The sequence below is a fragment of the Wyeomyia smithii genome, chromosome 3 (genome assembly GCF_029784165.1).
Source record: "Wyeomyia smithii strain HCP4-BCI-WySm-NY-G18 chromosome 3, ASM2978416v1, whole genome shotgun sequence".
NCBI lineage: Eukaryota > Metazoa > Arthropoda > Insecta > Diptera > Culicidae > Wyeomyia > Wyeomyia smithii.
In genome coordinates, this window is record NC_073696.1 from 237,787,436 (window position 1) to 237,807,927 (window position 20,492).

At 39.6% G+C, this 20,492-nt stretch overlaps 1 protein-coding gene across 6 annotated transcripts in view; it reads right to left on the reverse strand.

Annotated features, from left to right (window-relative positions):
• The window catches only part of LOC129729238 (uncharacterized), a 32,102-nt gene extending 12,351 nt beyond the window's left edge, over positions 1–19,751 (reverse strand). The window contains exons 1-3 of one of the 6 annotated variants that reach the window (XR_008728661.1): positions 17,938–19,751; positions 8,163–8,388; positions 4,229–4,446 (exon numbers count right to left, since the gene is read on the reverse strand). Coding sequence is in view for 4 of the 6 variants with exons in the window: in XM_055687741.1 (XP_055543716.1) it covers positions 17,967–19,106 (1,140 nt within the window). In the remaining 2 variants the exon portion in view is untranslated. Of the gene's footprint in view, positions 1–4,228; positions 4,447–6,974; positions 7,556–7,618; positions 8,389–13,722; positions 13,851–17,937 lie in introns of those variants that run through there. The other 5 variants (XR_008728662.1, XM_055687739.1, XM_055687738.1 and 2 more) reach the window with 5 other exon arrangements.
• Positions 19,752–20,492: the final 741 nt, after the last annotated feature.

The window sequence follows — 20,492 nt, forward strand, 5'->3', positions numbered from 1 at the left end:
GCACTGTTGATGGATGATTATATGAAATCAAACCATAAACGGTTTGTTAAACTTAACTAAACCAAGCTTTATCCGCCAACAATTACGGGTTCATTCCCCGGCCCTCAGATCCGCGATACCCACCTGTAAAATAATCGATTTTCTTTGTCTGTTTATGTATGTACACAACCTTCGCGGAAAGCCCACTTTATTTTATTGTTTACCATTATGCCTAATGAAAATCGCATCCGGGATCTGTTGCAGTCCTACAATCCCGGCAGGACAGCACGGCGTCGGTGCAGGGGAACCCCGCGATGATCCTATTAACTCGATTTCAATTTTAATGATACAATACATGAAACGATAAAACATTTATCCTCAATCTGGCTTGCCGTAACCGCAGAATGCGCAATATGGGCCCCGAAGTATTGTTGGTTCAATCGTCCGACTGGCTAATCCGCTTATGTCCGCGAGTCTGCGCTCGCAACGCTCAATTCCCACCGCGGAAATCCACGATTCCCCGGAAAAGCGCGTTAATAATTTGCCCTGCGCTAAAATTTCACTCTCAAATTAAAACCGAATAACAGGCAATGGCAAATTAACTAAATTTCCAGTTTCAGTATCGTTTGGGAGGTTCCATTTAGCGAACGAGCCCCACGGGTGTGTGGGTCATGGGGAAGAGGACGAAATGGAGATGAAGAAGAGTGGATATGCACCATCGCGGGTTGTCGTAATTGCCAAACATCATTAAACCACCAAACCCGCAGCTCGGTCGTATTTGGTTTGATTAAACTAACCCTCCGACCCAGTTGAAAGCAGAGCCAAAGCGAACAGTCGGGTTATCGGTTTTTGGTGGCCATCAGCCGCCCAAAAAAAGGCCTAATGGGTTCACGAGAACTGGGCCACTACGCACGGGATGACGTTGGATGATAACTGCCGCGTAAATATTAACTGTGATACTTGATGATTTATGAGCCGGATGACGGCGCAGTTGAGGTCTGCATTGTTAAGTGGGTTCCGTTCAGCTATGGTGTGATAGATTGCTACAGTGGAATATTTCGATCGAATATGGCTTTTTATTTGAAGATTGAGGTCAATATTTGCACGCAGAATGTTTACTTAGGTAATGTCAATTGATATACAAATTTTATCTGGCCTGAATTTTATTTGCAGTCCTAAATTTTTTTCCAAGTTCAGACTATCAGTGAATTATTAAATTTTAATAATACCGTGATCATTATTTTTGACGTAGGACTATGTTTTTGTTTTTTTAGACTCCACATATTGTAGTGGCAAGGGAACTTCCACGGGAGCATAAGATTTTACATGATAAAAATAATTGCAACTGCAAATACCAATTTCTTGTGATTATTTTTTTTCCAGATCTAAAATTTGAATCAATTTTCAGACTTAAGATGATTCCTATAGTAACTATACTTTTTGTTGAGCGAAATAATAATATTCCTAGCGTTTTCATTAAATTTATTAATTTTAGTTATACCTAACACAGTTTCAACTTATTTTACATCTGTAAACACTGTTATTAAATTTTCACCACTGTTATTCTGTATCACCAACTCTTCTCACCGCGTGTGATATTTGCAGTCACAATTCCTAACAAAATTTTAACCTTTTATTTGCACATTGCTCCAAGCTATTGTGTCAAATAACACGAGTATGTTTTAGTAAACAAACATTTGAAAATCGCATTAGACGAGTGTGCCAAAATGTACAATCAGACCGTACACTAAGGCGGATTCTTCATCGCAGAAAGTTATTCTAAGGTGCAGATTCCACCGAAAAGTACCACATTCTGATGTCACTTTCTCCCTCTATCTCTCGCTCGCTCTATGTCGTTTCTCATGGTTTTGTTATCACCTGAAGTCCTACCCCATACCCGGCGTTCAGCTTGCCGATGGCAGGGTTTCGGTATGGGTGGAAGTACACGACCGAGGAATTATCCTTTGAAATGCGATACGGTAAACAGACTTCATTCCCTCTCGCCCCCGGCATGTTATTTCTGGGGTGAAGTTCTGGTAACGACATCGCTCTCCGGCCGGAAGCCAAGCAACGGATGAATCATCCAAACATGCGAAAATCTTTCGTCATGGAATCCGATCTCGGGTTGCATTTATGCAAATTGAAAAGCATAAAAGCATTTTGTCGACCTCGGTAAAAGTGCCACCACTTCCTATCTGTTTGTGTGTTTGCTACCGGGTTCGGATGTAGAAGAAGCCATCAGAAGAGATAGCTATCCGGCGTACCGAAATGTGGCAAACCGGCACCGGGTGAGGTGTTTAACGATACTGACGCCGGTGGAATGTGCGTTGCATCGCATCACATCATAGCATAGCAGGTACGATTCGATGGGAAGCAAGTGTAAATATAATCCTTCAGAACTATCAAATCAAGATGCACACCCGGAAAACCGGATTCCGGATTCGGAAGGAAGGTATCGACAAGCAAGATGATAAGAAGGCATAGACCATTACACATATCGTTTGCAGTGTGCCGTTCTTGTTGCTGTGCACTAGTTATAAATCCGTCTCAGAAGCGTTTACTTTTACCAAATGGGTTTTATGCATGACTGTAACTTTTGAGCTCTCAGAAGTTTACCCGGTCTGCCAAACACACAATATTCATCTGCCACTTGTCTACGATAATTGAAGCAAATGGAGAATAGTTTCTTCGTTCTAGTGTGAATATATCATTTTATTCAATTGCGTAATTTTATACAATTGCATAAGGAGAAATCAACAAGCAATCGATTTAATCGGTTCCAATTTCTAGAGATTGAAATTTGTTTTCATAAATTTTGCTTACTATCTCAAGTACGTTTTTCGTTACTACAAAAAATCTACACAAAATGTTGAAAATACCAAAAATGAGCAACTCCACAGAAAACGTTCCAATTTTCATACTTTTTCAACCCTTCAACGGGCCAAGAAAAAAAAATCTATCAAATTTTATAATGTATTTCTGATCACTGGTCATAGGTCATAAGTATTTAGCGGAAAAAAACGAAAATTGTTGGTGGCGATATAATTGCCACGAATACTCTAATCTTTCTGAGAAAAATAATTTATTTTTTCAACACAATAAATAAAAAAAAAATATTTACCTCGAAAAGCTCATTTTTAATTTTTTTTTTCAATAGAAACTACAAAAGGTTAGCAAAATATTGATGGTTGTCTAAACATGAAAAAATGAAACGAAATTTTTTTAAATTTTTCAGAAAAAAATAAAATTTGATTTATTTAATGCCATCGACAATATTGTAGACATTGATTTTGTCCTCGCAGGAAAAAATATACACCGTAAGTAGCTAGTAGTTTGTCCTTCACAAAAAAAAAAACTAAAAACAATCTGAGCAAAATATTTTTTTTGGCAAATTTTAATTTATTTATTAATTTAAATTTCAATCAACTATCGATGTTCAGCTGTGTTGTTGTCTTGTACTTTTTCTGGGAGGATGGATCACTGTCTACAACTTTGTCAAAAACATTTTATTTATTGAAAAAAAAAAGTTTTTTTTCTCTAATCTCAAAAGTTGATCGCAAGGATGAAATGGAATTACATAAAACTGTTTGTTTCATTACTTCGAGAGTGATCGCAAGTTAGCAACTCGGAGCTAATTTTTTCTTTGCTAGGTTTGCGCTAGGTTAGCTCACAATTCGACTGTTTGAATTTGTAAGGCGGTTTACGTCAACTTTGCGTTCGTAGCTTCGCATACAAGACTTATGTTTTATTGAATGATATGTAGCCTGGAAGAGATGCGTCGTTTAAATGACTTGAAATCGTTCGAGAATTAGGTTGAAGGTTGCTGGAACACATTTGCAGCTAGAGTAACCATTCACTATCAAAACAAAACAAAAAAAAAACTAACGCAAAAACCAGGCGGCGTGGCGTAGGTAATGTAATGAAGGATTGTGAAAAAAGGGATGGACTGCGTTGCACACTGTTTGAAGGTATACAAACGATGTGCCGAAAGTATTTCAGTTTTTCGTCAACTAAATAACCGTCCAAAAGCATCGTTCAGGATTGCGTACGTTTGCTGTTGCCAAAGGAGCTAGCCAACTACATTGTGTCCGAAGGAACCTAAACTGTTACGAAAAACACTAGAAGTATAATTGTGGAAGTATTTTGTTTCGGAGCCAAATAAATTTCATTTCTGGGGTATTCTATGACTGAAGGCAATTTTTATATCCTCACTGCCGACTACGACCTAAAACTAATGCAATGATCACTATCCGTTAGCACAACACACAGTAGATGTGCGTCCAACCCGTAGCGGTTGGACATAATCTGAGTTATCACGCGTATGAAATCTCGTCGATGATCTTGTATTGCCATTTGACAAGCGACAACTTCGATGCCTGGAATCGAGTTGAGATTGATACGATAGGGGCCATCCACGTACCACGTGGACAGCTTGGGGGGGAGGGGCTTGTGTAATGTCCACGGTCCCTACAAAAAAAAAAAAAAAAAAAAAAAGAATTTATATGGGCATTTGTCCACGAGGGGTCAAAATCGTTAAAAATCTGTCCACGTGGTATGTGGATGGCTCCATAGGTAGAATAGCCTTTCTGAATCTCTAAAGGTACTCCTCTGTAAGAGGTATTTCGGTCATTATTCGCCGATTGAAATCATAGAAGTTAAGGTCCATAGTTGAAGTGAAATACATCGCATTTGTATTTGTTTATCAAAGAGTAGAGCAGAGATAGAATTCTTCACTTCAGCAGATGAATTACCCATTGAAAACGTTTTAACTGTAGGTGGCATTACTAGGAGGCTTTTAAGGGGATCAGTTATGTTGAACTTTTCAAAAATCCAGTCCACAATGCCTGAAACCCCCAAAAATCAAGATTCTGGCTGAATGTTGGACGAAAAATAATGAAAAATATTGAACAAGCAATTTGATGATTCTGGAAGTGCTGGGGGCTCTTTGTGGGAATTGAGCTCTGTGAATCCCGGAGGAGCTTTTCTGAATTACTTCTTAGTTTTTATAGTACAGGTCGGACTCGATTATCCGGGGGCCCGATTATCCGGGGCTCGATTATCCGGAGAAAATGGATTGATTATCCGGAGTATTTTTTTTCTTCTGTATTTCTATAATGTACTTTTGTCTTCCGGGTCATTGGGAGTTTCCGGGTTGTTCAAAATTGTAACAACAATGCCCCGTTCTGTTTAGGTAGTTCGTTTTTAGCAGTTTTCTCGTCGTTCCCTCAACCAATTCTTACTCAACAACCTCCAAAAGCAAGATATTATGGTTTTTAGTTGCCAATGAGGACAACCACTATTGGTCAACCGGTTTTGAATTTATGGCCGGAACATATTTCTGTAATATAATGGCCATGATAAATGCAGTACTAAGAATCACAAGCTGGCCTGTTTCGGTGGTGTTCCGGATACTCCTGGATTATTGAATCAAAACTCATCAAGCAAAATCAATAACGATTTGAAATCCGCAAAGTAACCCATTAGAGGCCATATCGAGCATCTAGATCGTTATTGGTCACTTAGGAAATAGAAAAAAAAAACATAAGTGTTGTCAAAATCGAACAGGGTCTGTATATGTTACACTTCAATTCTTTTTAATATTTAAGATAACAAAACAGATAAATACCTAAATCAAATCAAATTCTATTATATTTTCTACAAAATATTTTTTTTAATCTCTCGAAGCAAAAGCTGCCTTTCTAATGGTAGTTTTGATTTATTTTATTTGGTTTTTACATTTTCGAGATAATCAATATAACATAATTTATTATTACGTATGTATGTATAACAAACGCCGACAAACAGTCTAAAGACCATTTTTAATTTGTTTCGTCGGCACATGTATTGTTTACAACATACTGTAATAGAAAACTCACTGTTCTAAATAAGAGATATTAAAAATTAAAAAATTAAAAATGGCTCGATTATCCGGAGAATTTGATTATAATCGAGTCCGACCTGTATTTGTAATTTCTGATGGGAATCTCCTTTGACATTTTCTAGGCAGTTCAGAGAAAGAGAGGCTTTTTCTCTTTCAATACTTCCAGTCAGAGTCAGGCTCATCGGAAAAACAAACCTCGAAAAGGTTCGGGGAAACTAGTCCTTCTTTTAGTATTTCTGCGAAAGTGCTCTTTAAGCGAGCCACAACATTTGCCACAACCTGAGCTGCGAAGTTTTGAAACTACAGAATGAATATTACACAATAGCAATTTCATTCTCGCAGATTGAGACTTATATTGAGTGGCACCCGTGTCAATTCTCATTGAAAGTCATGTCAGCGAAAAAAATGATATTGTCTAAAAATATGTTGAATATATTTGATCTGAGCCAATCCAATGCATAAAACCGATGAAGTAAATAAGCATCTGCATCCTCAAACACGTAAACATCGCTAAAACAACACAGCACGTCCGAAATCGCAGTAGTCAGTAGTACCTATCACTGTTAACCGATTGAACCAGAACGTAGTTTCATTTCCAGCTCATTCGTGCTAAAATCGATATTCACAGCCTTCAATTTCAACTGATTTTCTATTGCTGACAGTGAAAATTCGCAGCTCTGGCCACAACGTACTTTATTGCTGCAGTGGGTGGCCGTATAACCAGGTGGTTGCACTCTTGACAGTTCATTACCCGCGGTACAAACAAACGCACGGGTAGCCGCACTTTGATAACGAATACATAGCTCGACAGAGCGTTCCAGGCGAAAGCCATGCGAAAAGAGTCGATTGCGTGCAAGTTTTTACACCCTTGTCGAGCGATACTGAGTGCAATTGCATGTAATCCAGTAGCTTTACCGGTTGAAAGTCGGAGTCCTACACAACGTGTAAATCAAATGATGAGGTTGAAAAATGCCCCCGCGGGAAGGTTAAAACGCAGGAGCCAAGCTAAAGCACATCATCATATTTCTAAGCTCTGATATGTTCTCATCACAAAACCAACAAACATTTCAATTGAAAAAAATCACAGGAGGGTTGTGTGCAAAGTCACGTCCGCAAGGATGAAGTAGAATACTTTTACAAGCAAACCCGGCTGCTTGCGTGTCAGTCATTTTTTTATTTGTTGTTCAATTCAATATCGGATCAGATACCGATCACATCTTGGCGTTATCACTGACTGTGCGAATAAAGTATTCCTTGTGATAAAATAAACAGTAAAAAGCTGATTTAACATTCGAAACTAGACGGCTCATGTGTTGTCAAAATGAGCCAACTTTTCATTGAATACATTTACTAGTGCCCACTATCGCACAGAGACTGCATTTCAATGAAGTGCCTCACTGCATCAGCTACTATCGATTCTAATCCCGCTGCAACTGCTACGCCATCCGTAGGCATGCTAATGTTTTGGCCGCTATACGCTGCTATTGGTATCCGCTGCCCCTGCATCAGCTGGCCCAGCTGCTATCGATGCTGAGATCCGCTGCAACTAGTGCACTATCCATTGCCATGCCACAGCTGTGGCCGCTATCCGCTGCACTGCTACTGCTGCTGCTAAGGGAAGACTGCTGTTGTCGCTGTCTAGAACTGTTATGAGGGGCTTTGACTGAAACAGGCTCTTATATGGCGATGAAAAACCTATCGATAGTAGGAGAAAATCATCGATAACTATCGATAGCCATTTCAGTTGATAATTCCCATCCTTACTCTTATACAGACAAATAGCAAATTTAAAATGGCAAGGTCTATGATTCTGTCGACCGTGCTTGGGAAGCAATCATATTAACGACTAATCAGATCAGTAAAATTTCGCGCATCAACAAGGATTGATTATGCGAAAAATTAATTTTTATGCTGATAATGAAAGCTTTTCGAATGTTGTGCTCATGACTGAAGCAAAAGATCATTCAGTACATTCTGAGATACGGAGATGAAGCAAAATATGTATCTGTCCCAAATTTCTTGAAAGTGTAAATTGATTTAAGAGAAAATATTTACTCTTTAATTAGGTTTTTATTTCATCCTGAAAAGGACAATTTGTTGTTTAATTCAATGTCTGATAAGATGCCGATCACAACTTTGCGTTATCACTGGTAGTGCGAATAAAGTATCCCTTGGGGGAAAATAAACACTGAAAAGCTTTCCAGAACGTTCTTTTCATTGTATGCATTTGCTAGTGTGCTTGCTATCGCTCAGAGACAGCATTTCACTAAAATGCCACACTGCATCAGCTGGACCTACTTACATTGATGCTGAGACTAACGTCAACCGCTGCGCTATCCCCGTTGCCACAGTAGTGGACGCTTCCGTTGCCATTGGTATCCGCTGCCCTGCATCACCTGGTCTTGCTTTCGATGCTGAGACGCGCTCCGCTATCCGTTGCCATACCACAACTGTGGCCGTTGTCCGCTGCACTGCTACTGCTGCTGTATCCACTGTTGCCGCTAGGGGAGGACTGCTGTTGTTGCTGTCTAGAATTATAATGAGCGACTTCGGGTGAAACAGGCTTTTATATAGGCCAAATAGCACATTTCAAATGGCAAGGTCTATGATTCTGGCGACCGTGCTTGGGAAGCAATCATATAACGACCAATCAGAGGCCGAATTTTTCGTTTTGATAAGGCTTGACTATTTTCAATAGTACAATAGTTTGAAAAATAAAATTACAAATTAGATGCATTTTGAAAGAATCTTGGAAGATTTTCCAATCTATTGCTGCAAGAACGAAGGAAATCCATCGAATACTAACCGATTTATTAGCATTTGAAATTGGACATATTTTTCACTTTTTTCGGTTTTAGATTTTCATTTCACATCCCTATGTAGCCGAACTTCCTGAGAGAAGTATTCTACTTCAAAACAATATCTCTTAATAGGCAATGAAAGTTACCTATACTGTTTTTAAATATTATTTTAACAAATCAAACGTAATAATATTGATGTAATAATGACAAACACAAAACACACGAGAATCTTAGACACAGTAATTCCCGGTCTAAAACAAATTGCCTTTGACAGTGGTAATTACCACATTACTACAAGGATTATAGAGATGAGAGTACGCTTGTATTTTTGTCTCATGCTCTAGCGCTTGCGGCAAGCGCCGCAACCAATTTCTCAGTACAAGAAGAAACAAAGAGTGAAATTGTGCACTATCATTTCTCTTTTATCGTTCGCGTCATTCCTCTTTGTGCTGGTGAGTTTCTCAACGGCTGCAGGCGTTCTTCTCAATGTGGAAAACGGAAAGTTGACTCTATGTACACTTGACTTGAGCAGATAATATCCCTGGTCCTACTTATAATAAACCTGATCAGAGGTAAAACATTGAGTGCCTCTTCAGGGAATTGTGATTGTGACGCGGTGTTGGTAGGGGGTACGAGGTTCGTTAAGACTCCTTCCTCTTGACCTTCTTATAATAAAACTGATTTCAGAAATATTTACCCTCTACAGGGAATTATAATTGGCGATATTGGCACGATGAACGAGGTTTCGATTTAGACTCCTTCCTCTTGACATAATAAGTCCCTCTTAGAATAAACCTGGCCAGAGATGAACGTTAGGTGTAGCCTCAGTTCAGGGAATTGTAATTTGGCGATATTGGTAGGATAGAAAAGAGGCTCGGTATAGTAGAGCAGTAAGCTTGAAATGAAAGGGTAAACTCTCTCACACAAGCACGGATATAAATGAAAAAGCGTATCAGCGTATCACACATAGTGATACTGCCAATGATAAGAAGTGCGGAGTACAGAAAACACCTGGGCTATATCACATTAGATCAAAATGTCTCTGGTCGCAGTGATGAGTCCACGCAGAGGAAAAAAAAAGTTTAAACACCCTTGTCGAGCGATACTGAGTGCAATTGCATGCAATCCAGTATCTTTACCGGTTGAAGGCTGGAGTCCTTGAAATGGCCGGTTCCAGCCTTCAGAAGATCCTCAAAGGTTAGATTCGGTCGATTACCACGCCGTATATGGTACTTCAGCGTGAAAATCTCAAAAACAGTAATCTCATTTCCTTTAGGTCGAAGGAAGACAACCCAGGGACCTGAATATCCATTCGGGTAAAGTTTTGCCCCATAGATCAGGGCTTGTGGGCAGCTTTTCCGACCCGTGCCACCTTGCACTCGCCTGTGTCTGACGGCAAATCGATAGAGATTCCGTATCCCGAATCGCATGCGTCGGTTATTTCTTCGTTCATATTGGACGAGAGAATTAACATTGCAGGACAAAATATACAACCGACACCGTTGAAAACCTTCCAGATGGTCTCGAGGTGCGATGCTGGCCTAACAAGCCAGTCGACGTAGGGTCGAGTTTCGGCTCGGGAGAGACTGTTAGTGTCAGTAGGATCGTAACGCTGGCCCCGCAATTGTCCTGTACACTAAAGAGTCGGCTGCGAAGTCTGTGTATAAATAAACAGAAAGTCAAGTTCCGAATCGGAATTTAGCTCCAAGGCTTTGCTTTGCTTACCGTAAAAACCCCAAAAAACTACCTTCAATAGCCGATCTTCTCTGCAAAAATGTATCTATTTCACCTTATCTGCTAATTGTCCTAGGAGCTGCTGCTTCGAGCTGCAAGCGGTGGTACCGATACCCGGCGGTGCGGGGAACTAGTACCAGTTGCTTTCCTGCTGACGATTGTTTCCACAGCTTTCCAGGGTCAGAAACACGTCCAATAAACATTGTTGAGTTTTCTTACCTTGCAAATTATAGAATGTGCAAGTCTACATTTATTCCAAGCGCTTAAAAAGTGAGGCTAAAAATCTTTAAAAGAGAATTGGTTTTTACTAGAAGCGATTATATTATGATACTCGCGCTAGTTTGAAGCATGTAAATTGATTGTTCGTTGTTGTGATTGAGTCATTCAGTAATTACACATTAAACGCAGATTAAATCACTAAATCGATTCAAATACACAGTTCGGAAAAGTCGTTTGATAATTAAGTCAAAAGAGGCCCATTTGTGCGTTCAAATATAAAGACAATAAATAATATAAAGACAATAAAGAAGAGAAAAGGCGGAGAAATTAAAATATATTTGATCGTTATACCGTACGCGGTAAAAACAATAACACGAAGAAGAATAAAGATATTTCATAAATACATTTTTTGCGTAGTTCTTATCACTACCCGATCAGAAAGAAAAAACAAAAATGTAACAGAAGCTGTTAGTTTTTTTACGGGAAAAACCTGTGTTTTCATTTTGATCCCGTTAGGTGTTAAAATAACAGTAATTATAACAGAAATGTTTCTACTAGTATCAAACACATATCAAAATTTGTTACTAATGTATCAGCTTTCTAACAAAATAAGATAGTACCCAAGTAACAAAACGGGTTTTATCAAAGTTTTATAGCGCTGTTCTGGCTTTCTTAAGGGCTATAAAACTTTGATAAAACCAATATTGTTACTAGGGTATAGAGAGCAATATAATAACAAACATTGTTTTGATGAAACCGAAAAATTAGTTAGAATTGTTTTGGAACTACTTCATTGCAGGTTTTGTTATTATAACTCATTCAGATTCAATTTTGTCATCAAAATTTTATGGAAAAATACAAAATTGTATCAAAATATGTTGATAGAATTTAGTAATTTTTTAGTTATGCTCTTCTGATCGGGTATTAGCTATGTTTTGGCGAGTGACAGACAAATAACAACAACTTCAATTTTGAACGTTGTTCGAACAAAAAAACTACCCTAATTAAATATTTTGAGAATAGTGACAGGTTTGTTCAATTTATCATAATTGCGTTTTGCCATTTGTTGATGACACGAGATGATTACACAGGCCAACACGCCCTAATGCTCAAACTAGAAAAAATAAAAGATTATACCTTTTAACCATTCCTGTGAATTTTGGTACCTCTAGCCACCAACATTTTCTCGAAGGCTCATATGAGTTTTCCCGTAAACATAATGTTGAAGGGACAAACCCGGCTAGCAGTTACTATGCAATACTTTGACGTAAGTTGAAGCAGTTTTACACTGGGTAGAGGTATCAAATTTTACAGGAATTTTTAAAAAGCTACAAACTAGTTTGTAGCCTCAGAGCAGCATTATTTCGGTTTTGTTTACCAGTGTTATAGTTTCCGTATTATTTCTTCTCAAAAATTGCACGCTAGCAAGCAACATGTATTACAACGCACGCTAGTAGCACAACTAATTTTTAGCAGTGCCCCAATGTCTGGAAGCGACTGCGCCTAACACGGACAGAATCACTCATATATCCAGACATGTTCAGCAGTGCTACAGACAAGCCTGTATGACGGTGCTTTTCACACAGACGAGCGATCCTAATCCACCGGCTTCCCCTGTTTGTTTGCCTGCTATGGAATGCTGCAGTCGAATAGGTAGGTTTTACATAAAAAACCATACAAACCTATTATGCTTGATATCGCCGCCTGCTGCGTTGAGTCTTACCGCAACTCTGCTTGCTGTTGGTCGATACACTTCAGTAAGTCATCTTCTTGCAACAGTGATCGGATAGATAACGAAGACTAAATTTGTACATGCTAGCTTTTAAACGTGACTCCTGAGAGTTATACCTACAAACAAGCAAAATAACAACCACAAAGCATATACAGCATCACATTGTTTGTTTATTTTAGTGTCGGGTGTATTGGGGAAGTGCTTGGGTGGCATCATTGCGGGTATGCGATTAATTAAATTATAGTCAAATTCAACCACTTTACTATGGAAAAATATTTGAAGTGATATTTTCATAAACTAGAGTATTTTGTTCTTCGTTCAACAAAATATTAATGAGCTGTAAGCATTTGAAATTTTTCATTCTGCCTTTTCATCTAAATGTTCAAATTTATCTAAATTAATTATACTACAGTTGTAGAACTAAAACTAATTGAATGAAACATCCAAAGATACGATAGCTGGATTATAACGAGCACATAAAAAATCTTTTGAAAAAAGAGCGAGAGTAAGAAGAAATTAAACCTCTTGGTACACGATTGCGTTGTCATACGAAATCGATAGATAGGCAATAGACCAGGACTGATAAATTGTAAGAACAGTACCGAATTAAACCCAAAAGAAGACGGTTAGTTTTTTTAAAACTCTACAAGTCCTGTGCGTTCACTTTTTGCTTTGTACATATCGCAAATCTGAATTTGATTGGAAAAAGCCCATATTATTTCGTGGTAGTTTTGCCGCTGGTGTAAGAGGCCGGTCTGTGAGTAAGCCAAGGGAAGAATGGCATTAGATCAGCCATTGAAATAAAAGGCCAATCTTTCTGGGCCGCGTACCCGTACACGGAAGAAAATCCTCTAAATCCTCCCAGCAAATTGGCAAACCCTAACCCTATTCTCGATTTTTTAAAATTGCCACCCTAATAAAATGAGACGTAATTCTTTTACCGTGTATGTTTTTTGAGAAGGATAGAAATTATTATCAACAATTTTACCGAAGGCATCACACTGATCTTAAAAGCCGTTTTGGCTCTAAAAATATTTGTAATCATCAATTTCTTTTACACATAAGCCCTTCTCATGTCCAAAATGCCTAAAATGTTCAAAATATCCTAATTGTCTAAAATACTCATCGATTCACCGCAGGCTGCAGTTGAAATTGCGGTGGAGTTCATCAAGTACGTCACGCAGGTTCCAATCAATATTTCGGATTTTTTTCTATAAGAGATATAGACTCGACTGTAAAAGTTGTCGAAGCATGACTCTCCTCAATTCTGCAAATAAAATTCTCTCCCTTATCCTGTTCCATAGACTTAGGCACACTGGAGGAAGCTTTTGTTGCTTAATACCAGTGCGGTTTTCGAGCGGGACGATTTACAACGGACCAGCTGTTCACCTTGTGATTGATCCTCGATCGGTTATGCGAATAGATGCAACATCTATTTATAGACTCCAATGAGATTGGAAGTTGACTCGTATGTGCCATGGAGGATCGGAAGGAAAGACGACGACTTCACGCAAAACTTTTCCTTATTACCTTAGAAGCAATAGCGCAAAATTGCTTTTTAGGTAACAAACCTATTACTAAAAAGGCAATAAAATTCTTCCCCAGTCAAGTAACAACACATACTGTCATATATTTAGCACGTGTTACGGGAGTACGACTATCTAATAATGGTCGTTTCAACCACATGCAAGATTTTTTCTGTCAAAAACTGCTCCCTTTCCATCTCAAGTAAAAAAAAAATCACACACCGTCGCATATGTTGCACATGTTACAAGTTTCTTCAATCTCCAATTCATCCGGTGAGCGTGTATTAGTTCGCTCGTTGTATGCATACGGAGTAGAGGAAGAATATGACAAGAGCTGCCAAGCAGCATTTTCCCCGTCATAGAGTATGCAAACGTTGATGATTTCAAACTCTTGAAATGCGTCTTTAAATGACATCACGATCTGTAAACTGCGTTAGAGAAAAACAAAAACATTCGCTTTCTTGCAAGCTATCCAAAATACATAGTCATTGGTTCATGGATACTCATTTGCACCTGTTTGAAAACACAAAACTCGTGCCCATCCAGAACAATATTCGCAACTTCGGCAACTCTGTTCAGACAGTATAACATATATTCATTTCATGTAAACACTGGGGGACGAAACGAAAGTGTTTCTAATTAGACATTTGAGGTTGACGGATGAGATTCTCATTATGTGTGGATGAAGGGAGCAAAAATGAATCTGATCGTTGCATCAATACAAATGCAGCGAGTGAAGTCTTGCTAACACATGCACCGCGGTGCTTGGCTGTATGTTCTCCTGCAGAAACATATACAAGCGTGTGCCCGTCATAATTTTTGTTACTTTTCGGTTATTACTATTTGTGTATAATGCGCAGTCATAAGACACAATAAGTAATAAAAAATTGCCCTAAAGTAATAAAATGTTCCCCGTTTGCGTTGGGTGTTTAAATAAAACTTTATTAATAATCTGCTTATCACAATGGTGAGTGTAGGAAGAATAAAGAAAGAGTGTGGCACTGCTAGGCCTTATATAGGTACAGCCTTTAATAGTTGGTACAATTGGCTGTCGATTTACTGTCATCTAGAAGATGGATTCTGTTGACTGTTATACACTACTGTACAATACTGTTATATAAGTACATATCACTTCTCCCGGACTTAAATGAGACTTTAGATTACTCTCAAATCTTACATACAAATAACATATGAATATGGAAATATCTTCAATCAGCTTTTAACAGCTCGATTTCAATGCACTACAGCTTCTTATTTTTTATTCTTTTGGAACGACGAAGTCTTGGTGATGTGGACTCGCTACGATGTCTTTTTTTTCGTTGTTTGTTTCTTTCTCGAGCTCTTCTTGGCAGAACGAACTGGTGGAGTGCCACGCGAAGAAGAAAATTCACCTTCCATCACTGGAGACTTAGCCGGGGATGATAAAGACTCACATCTTGGCTTGGGACAAATTACGGGAAGGCAAGGATGGAATTCGTCCGACAGGTTGGAAACGCGTATTTGGTTAGCATGAACCATACGTACATTCCCCTCGAGGTTGATTAAATAAGTTAATGGACTAATTTTCTCCAAAACTAAACCAGGAATCCATCGAGCGTAATCGTCAAGATGGTTTCGGTAAAGTACCTTGTCACCACGAGAATAGGCTTTCACCGTAGGACTTGCAAATGCATCGGAAGGAATAGCGGGCTTCAGGGTCGCTTTCTGCTCGTTTTCAACTCAATTTGATAGGGTTAGAAGAGTTAATCGAAGTTCGAGGTACGTAACAGAAGACTAAAGAAGAGGGTGTTTTACCAGTAGAGGTTGATGGAGTGTTACGATAATTGAACAATATTTGATTAAGCTTTCTCTGAATTGGCATCGGTCTGTACTTTTCATCCAACAAGTATTTTTTCATTACAGTCTTGATTGTCTCTCTCCGCCAGCCCGTTTGACTGTGGGTGATACGGAGGAGAATTCAATACCCTGATATTGTTCTGTTTACAGGCATCCATAAACGTGGACGAACTAAAGGGCGGACCATTGTCCGAACAAACTTCGTTAGGAAGTCCGAAAAGTGAATATAAATCATCCAGCTCTTCCAAAACGCTATTGGCATCAGTTCGTCGAAGATGTTTAACGTCAATGTATTTTAAATATGCATCAACAACTATTAAAAATGTTTGACCTTCGAAGTGGAATAAATCCAGATGCAATCGTTCAAACGCATGACTAGTTGCAGGCCAACGTGATTCTACTATCTCTTTTGAAACTCTCTGTGTTTTCTGGCAAACAACACAAGATTTCGCAAATCCTGAAACGTCTTTGTCGAAACCTTTCCACCAAAAATAACTTCTACCGATCATTTTCATACGCACGACACCATCGCGGTGTTCGTGTAGCTTCTCGAGCACCTGAAGTTGGACTGACTTTGGTACAACGACACGATCATCGAAATATAAACAGCCGTCTTCTATTTCGAGATTCGAGCTGATTTTCTCGAATGACTTTAGCGAATCTTCGACGTCACGCGGCCATCCACACTTAACGAATTTCATAACCTTACTTAATATGGAATCAACACGTGTTTGTTCCTGAATCACTTCCAAGGCGATGAAATTTTGCTGGTTATGTTCTTTCACTGACATGTGCTCGATACGATTTTCTATAGGCAGAGGTAAGCGAGACAAAGCATCTGCATTATTAATATGTTTACCGGCACGATGAATCACACGGTATGAATAGTTTGACAACAATACTGCCCAGCGATGCAAGCGAGATATTGCAACGGACGTTGAACCCTTCTGTGGGTTGAATATTTGTTTCAACGCGGCACTATCGGTTACCAGAGTGAACTTAGTACCGTATAGAAACTTATGGAATTTGGTTACTCCAAATATCACAGCTAACGCTTCTCTGTGAATTTGACCATAATTCATCTGAGCAGGACTTAACGTTGACGACGCGAAGCACACTGGCTTTTCAATGTGGTCCACCAAATGGGACAACACGGCACCGATACCGTACGGACTAGCATCGGTTGTTAGAATCAACGGTTTTTTTTTGGATCGAAAGGCTCTAACAAATCGTTGCTGATTAATAGCTTCTTGCTATTGTCAAACGCCTTTTGACAAGCAGACGACCAAACAAATTCACGATTTTTCTTTAAAAGCTCGTATAACGGTTTAATTTCCGTGGACAAGTTCGGCAAGAACCGATGATAGTAATTTAGAAGACCAAAAAAAGACTGTAATTGACTAAGGTCTTTTGGTGCAGGAGCGTTGCAAATAGCTTCGACCTTCGAAGCACAAGGACGAATACCCTGTGAGGTTAGCTTGAAACCAAGATATTCGATTTCAGTTTCAAAAAAGAACGATTTTGACCAATTTATTTGGACTTTGTGCTGGCTTAGCCTCTCAAGAACGACGAAAAGATTTTTTTCGCACTCTTGACGAGTTCTACCCCCAAGAACAATATCGTCCAAATAAGGAACTGCGGTTGTACCAAACAAAATTTGGTCGATTATGGACTGAAACAAAGATGGCGCACAGCTTATACCGAAAGGCATGCGAGTGTACTTAAATAATCCTCTGTGGGTTTTACAGTGCAGAGCTGTTGGAAGGCTTCCGATAACTTCACCTGCAGATACGCTCCGGTGAGATCAATCTTGCAAAATACTTTAAAATTTGCCATACTGGCCAAAATATCGTCCACTAACGGTAAAGGGTAGTGTTCGGTAGAAATAAAGCGATTCAATGTAGCTTTCCCATCTAAACAAATTCGGGCTGACCCGTCTTTTTTCGGGGTGACTACAATGGGGCTTGCCCATGCGGATGTGCGAACAGGAACTAGAATTCCATTTTCTACCATCCGATCAAGCTCGTGATCGACATTTTCACAAAAACGAAAGGGGACTGTATAAGGTTTGTGGAAAATGGGCACTGCCTCTGGTTTCAGAACAATGTCAGCCGTAAAACCTTCAATTGCCTGGGAACAATCTCCAGACAGCAACGAAGGAAACTTCTGTTTCACATTAGACAATAGACTGGATTGAATTGCATTGATGGAAGAAAGGTTCAGACTCACCATTTCTCTCCACCCTGGAACGAGAACGTCTAGACTGGATCTACCGAGCAAAGGAGTGAACTTAACCTTCTTCTATCTTTCTCTGGCTGTATGACGAAGAGCGAAAGTGAAACTTTTCCGCCTCCTTTCGTCGTGACTTTGACCACCAATTCACCCTGCGGACGGATGCTTTGACCTGAAACCGATTGGAAACTTTTGTGAGTGGGGTTCAGCTTAACATGAGAGAGCTTTTCATGATACTCAACTGACGATATAACAGAATCACATGCACCCGTATCGATTTCGAACGTGACAGGCACTCCTTCGATCACCAGTTGCATTGTGGCTGGGACATCGATTTGTCCGATTTTACTAGGCGAAATCTCTCCAACAGATGCCAGAGCTGCTTCCGTTGAGCCTGCCCCTACGCTATGTTCCAGTGCACCATCGTGTTTAGGTGACAGCAGATTTAATCGCCAACTTTCTACTGCTTCAGACATTTCGGCAACTCGACCTTGATTGCCGCTGCTCTTTTCCTTCGACGAACGATACATGGTAGACACGTGGCCGGCCTTTCCACATGCAAAGCAAGTCCACTGCTTGGCTGGACACGTTTCTGGTTTGTGATTCCTCCCACATCTAAAGCACTGCTTGGCTTGATCCACCGACTTTCGGAACGACTTACTTGAGTCGTTTGCTTTGTTATCTCTTGCAACTGACTTGAACTGGTTTTCCTGCGGCTTGGACGATTTCCGCGACTTCCGATGTAGAGCCGCGAGTTTCGATGAGCCCTGCATGGCTCTTGACTCCTGCTCCGCTGCTTCCGAATTGCGTGCAATGGTGCAAGCTTTTTCGAAAGTCAAATCTGCTTCACCGAGGAGTTTCGTCCGGAGGTTTGAATTTTGAACTCCGGCCACGAACTGATCCCGCAATGCCTCCGGCAGGAATGTTTTGAAATCGCAGGAATGCGACTGAGCCTTGAGCTGAATGATGAATTCCGAAATCGTTTGACTCGACGACTGCTCAACCTTCCGGAACTTGTAACGCTCAGCAAGCACGTTGACTGATGGTGCAAAGTGCTCCTTTAGCAGCTCTATCAGATCTTTGTATGGCTTGGTGCATGGATCGTCGGGTGAGCAGATTCGAGATGCGATGGAATAGAGACTTGGCCCCGCCATCGTCACTAACATCGCAACTTTCTTGTGAGCTGGAACATCGTTGACAAGATAGAATTGTTCCAATCGGTTAACATACTCCTCGATTTGTCACCAATCACAAACTGCTCCATATGACCTAGCATTGGTCCCAACATCCTGACTTCTGATTGACCTTCCTGCTTTACTGTTCCTCCCGTTGCCATGACTTATAACAACGCGCGTAACAAACACGTGCTCGAGACTATTTCTTGACTCAAAAGTGAGGTTAGGTTCGACTTCCTAACAATACTCACGACTTATACTGATTGGACTTTCAAATCTATTTTATCTGCACTTCACACGCGTTTTCCGTTATCCTCGTCGCCAAACTTTGCCATGGAGGATCGGAAGGAAAGACGACGACTTTAAATAAAACTTTATTAATAATCTGCTTATCACAATGGTGAGTGTAGGAAGAATAAAGAAAGAGTGTGGTACTGCTAGGCCTCATATAGGTACAGAACCGGAAGACTATTAGCATTTAATAGTTGGTACAATTGGCTGTCGATTTACTGTCATCTAGAAGATGGATTCTGTTGACTGTTATACACTACTGTACAATACTGTTATATAAGTACATATCAGCATGCAGCTCTCATTTCTCAATGTCGCGTACCTTTAACAGCTATACTCCACACGCTATTGTGTGACAAACTAAACTGAAGCTGAATTTTCTACGCGCAGTCTTTTGTATCGAGTTCAGCGTAGATTTTTGTCATGAGAGCGTGGCCAGGCAGCTTAGAAACAGACAAACGGAACAAAACACTTTGTTGAATCGGAATATGTAAGCAGTGGAATTTATTCCGTTGCCGCCGTACGTTGGCACAAACCAATGAATGTTTTGAATTTATTACGTCCATGTTATTGCTATAAGTGCTCGGGAAACAAGACAATAGCAAGGAAAATGTACGGGAAAGCTTGACCTTGGAACTTTTCACCTTTTTTCACCTTTAAGCAGTAAAGCAACAATGCTAAACATTATATCAAACAATTGTTATACATTTTATCTATCCACCGACATATAAATGACTAAGATGCATTAAGTCGTTCGCTTGCTATAATCGTTTGAAATCTGACGCAACATTTGCCAGTTTCATTTTCAATTTTACAAAATGTAATCTAGCATAGAAAACAAAGACGTAGTCCTACGTCAAAATTGATACCATAGAAAACGAGCGAAAATAAACATCTGAGAAATTATGTATTCTTCAGTTTGAACGGAATGGAGCAAAGTTTCAAGCCGAGTTAACTCAATTTTCTCTCATAAATAAAATCGTGTACATTATTTTCAAATAAATCATAACAATACCTTCGGAGCACTATGTTTTCCCATAAGGGACATAGAGTGGCATTGGAAAACAATCTCTGTCAGAAGTGGAT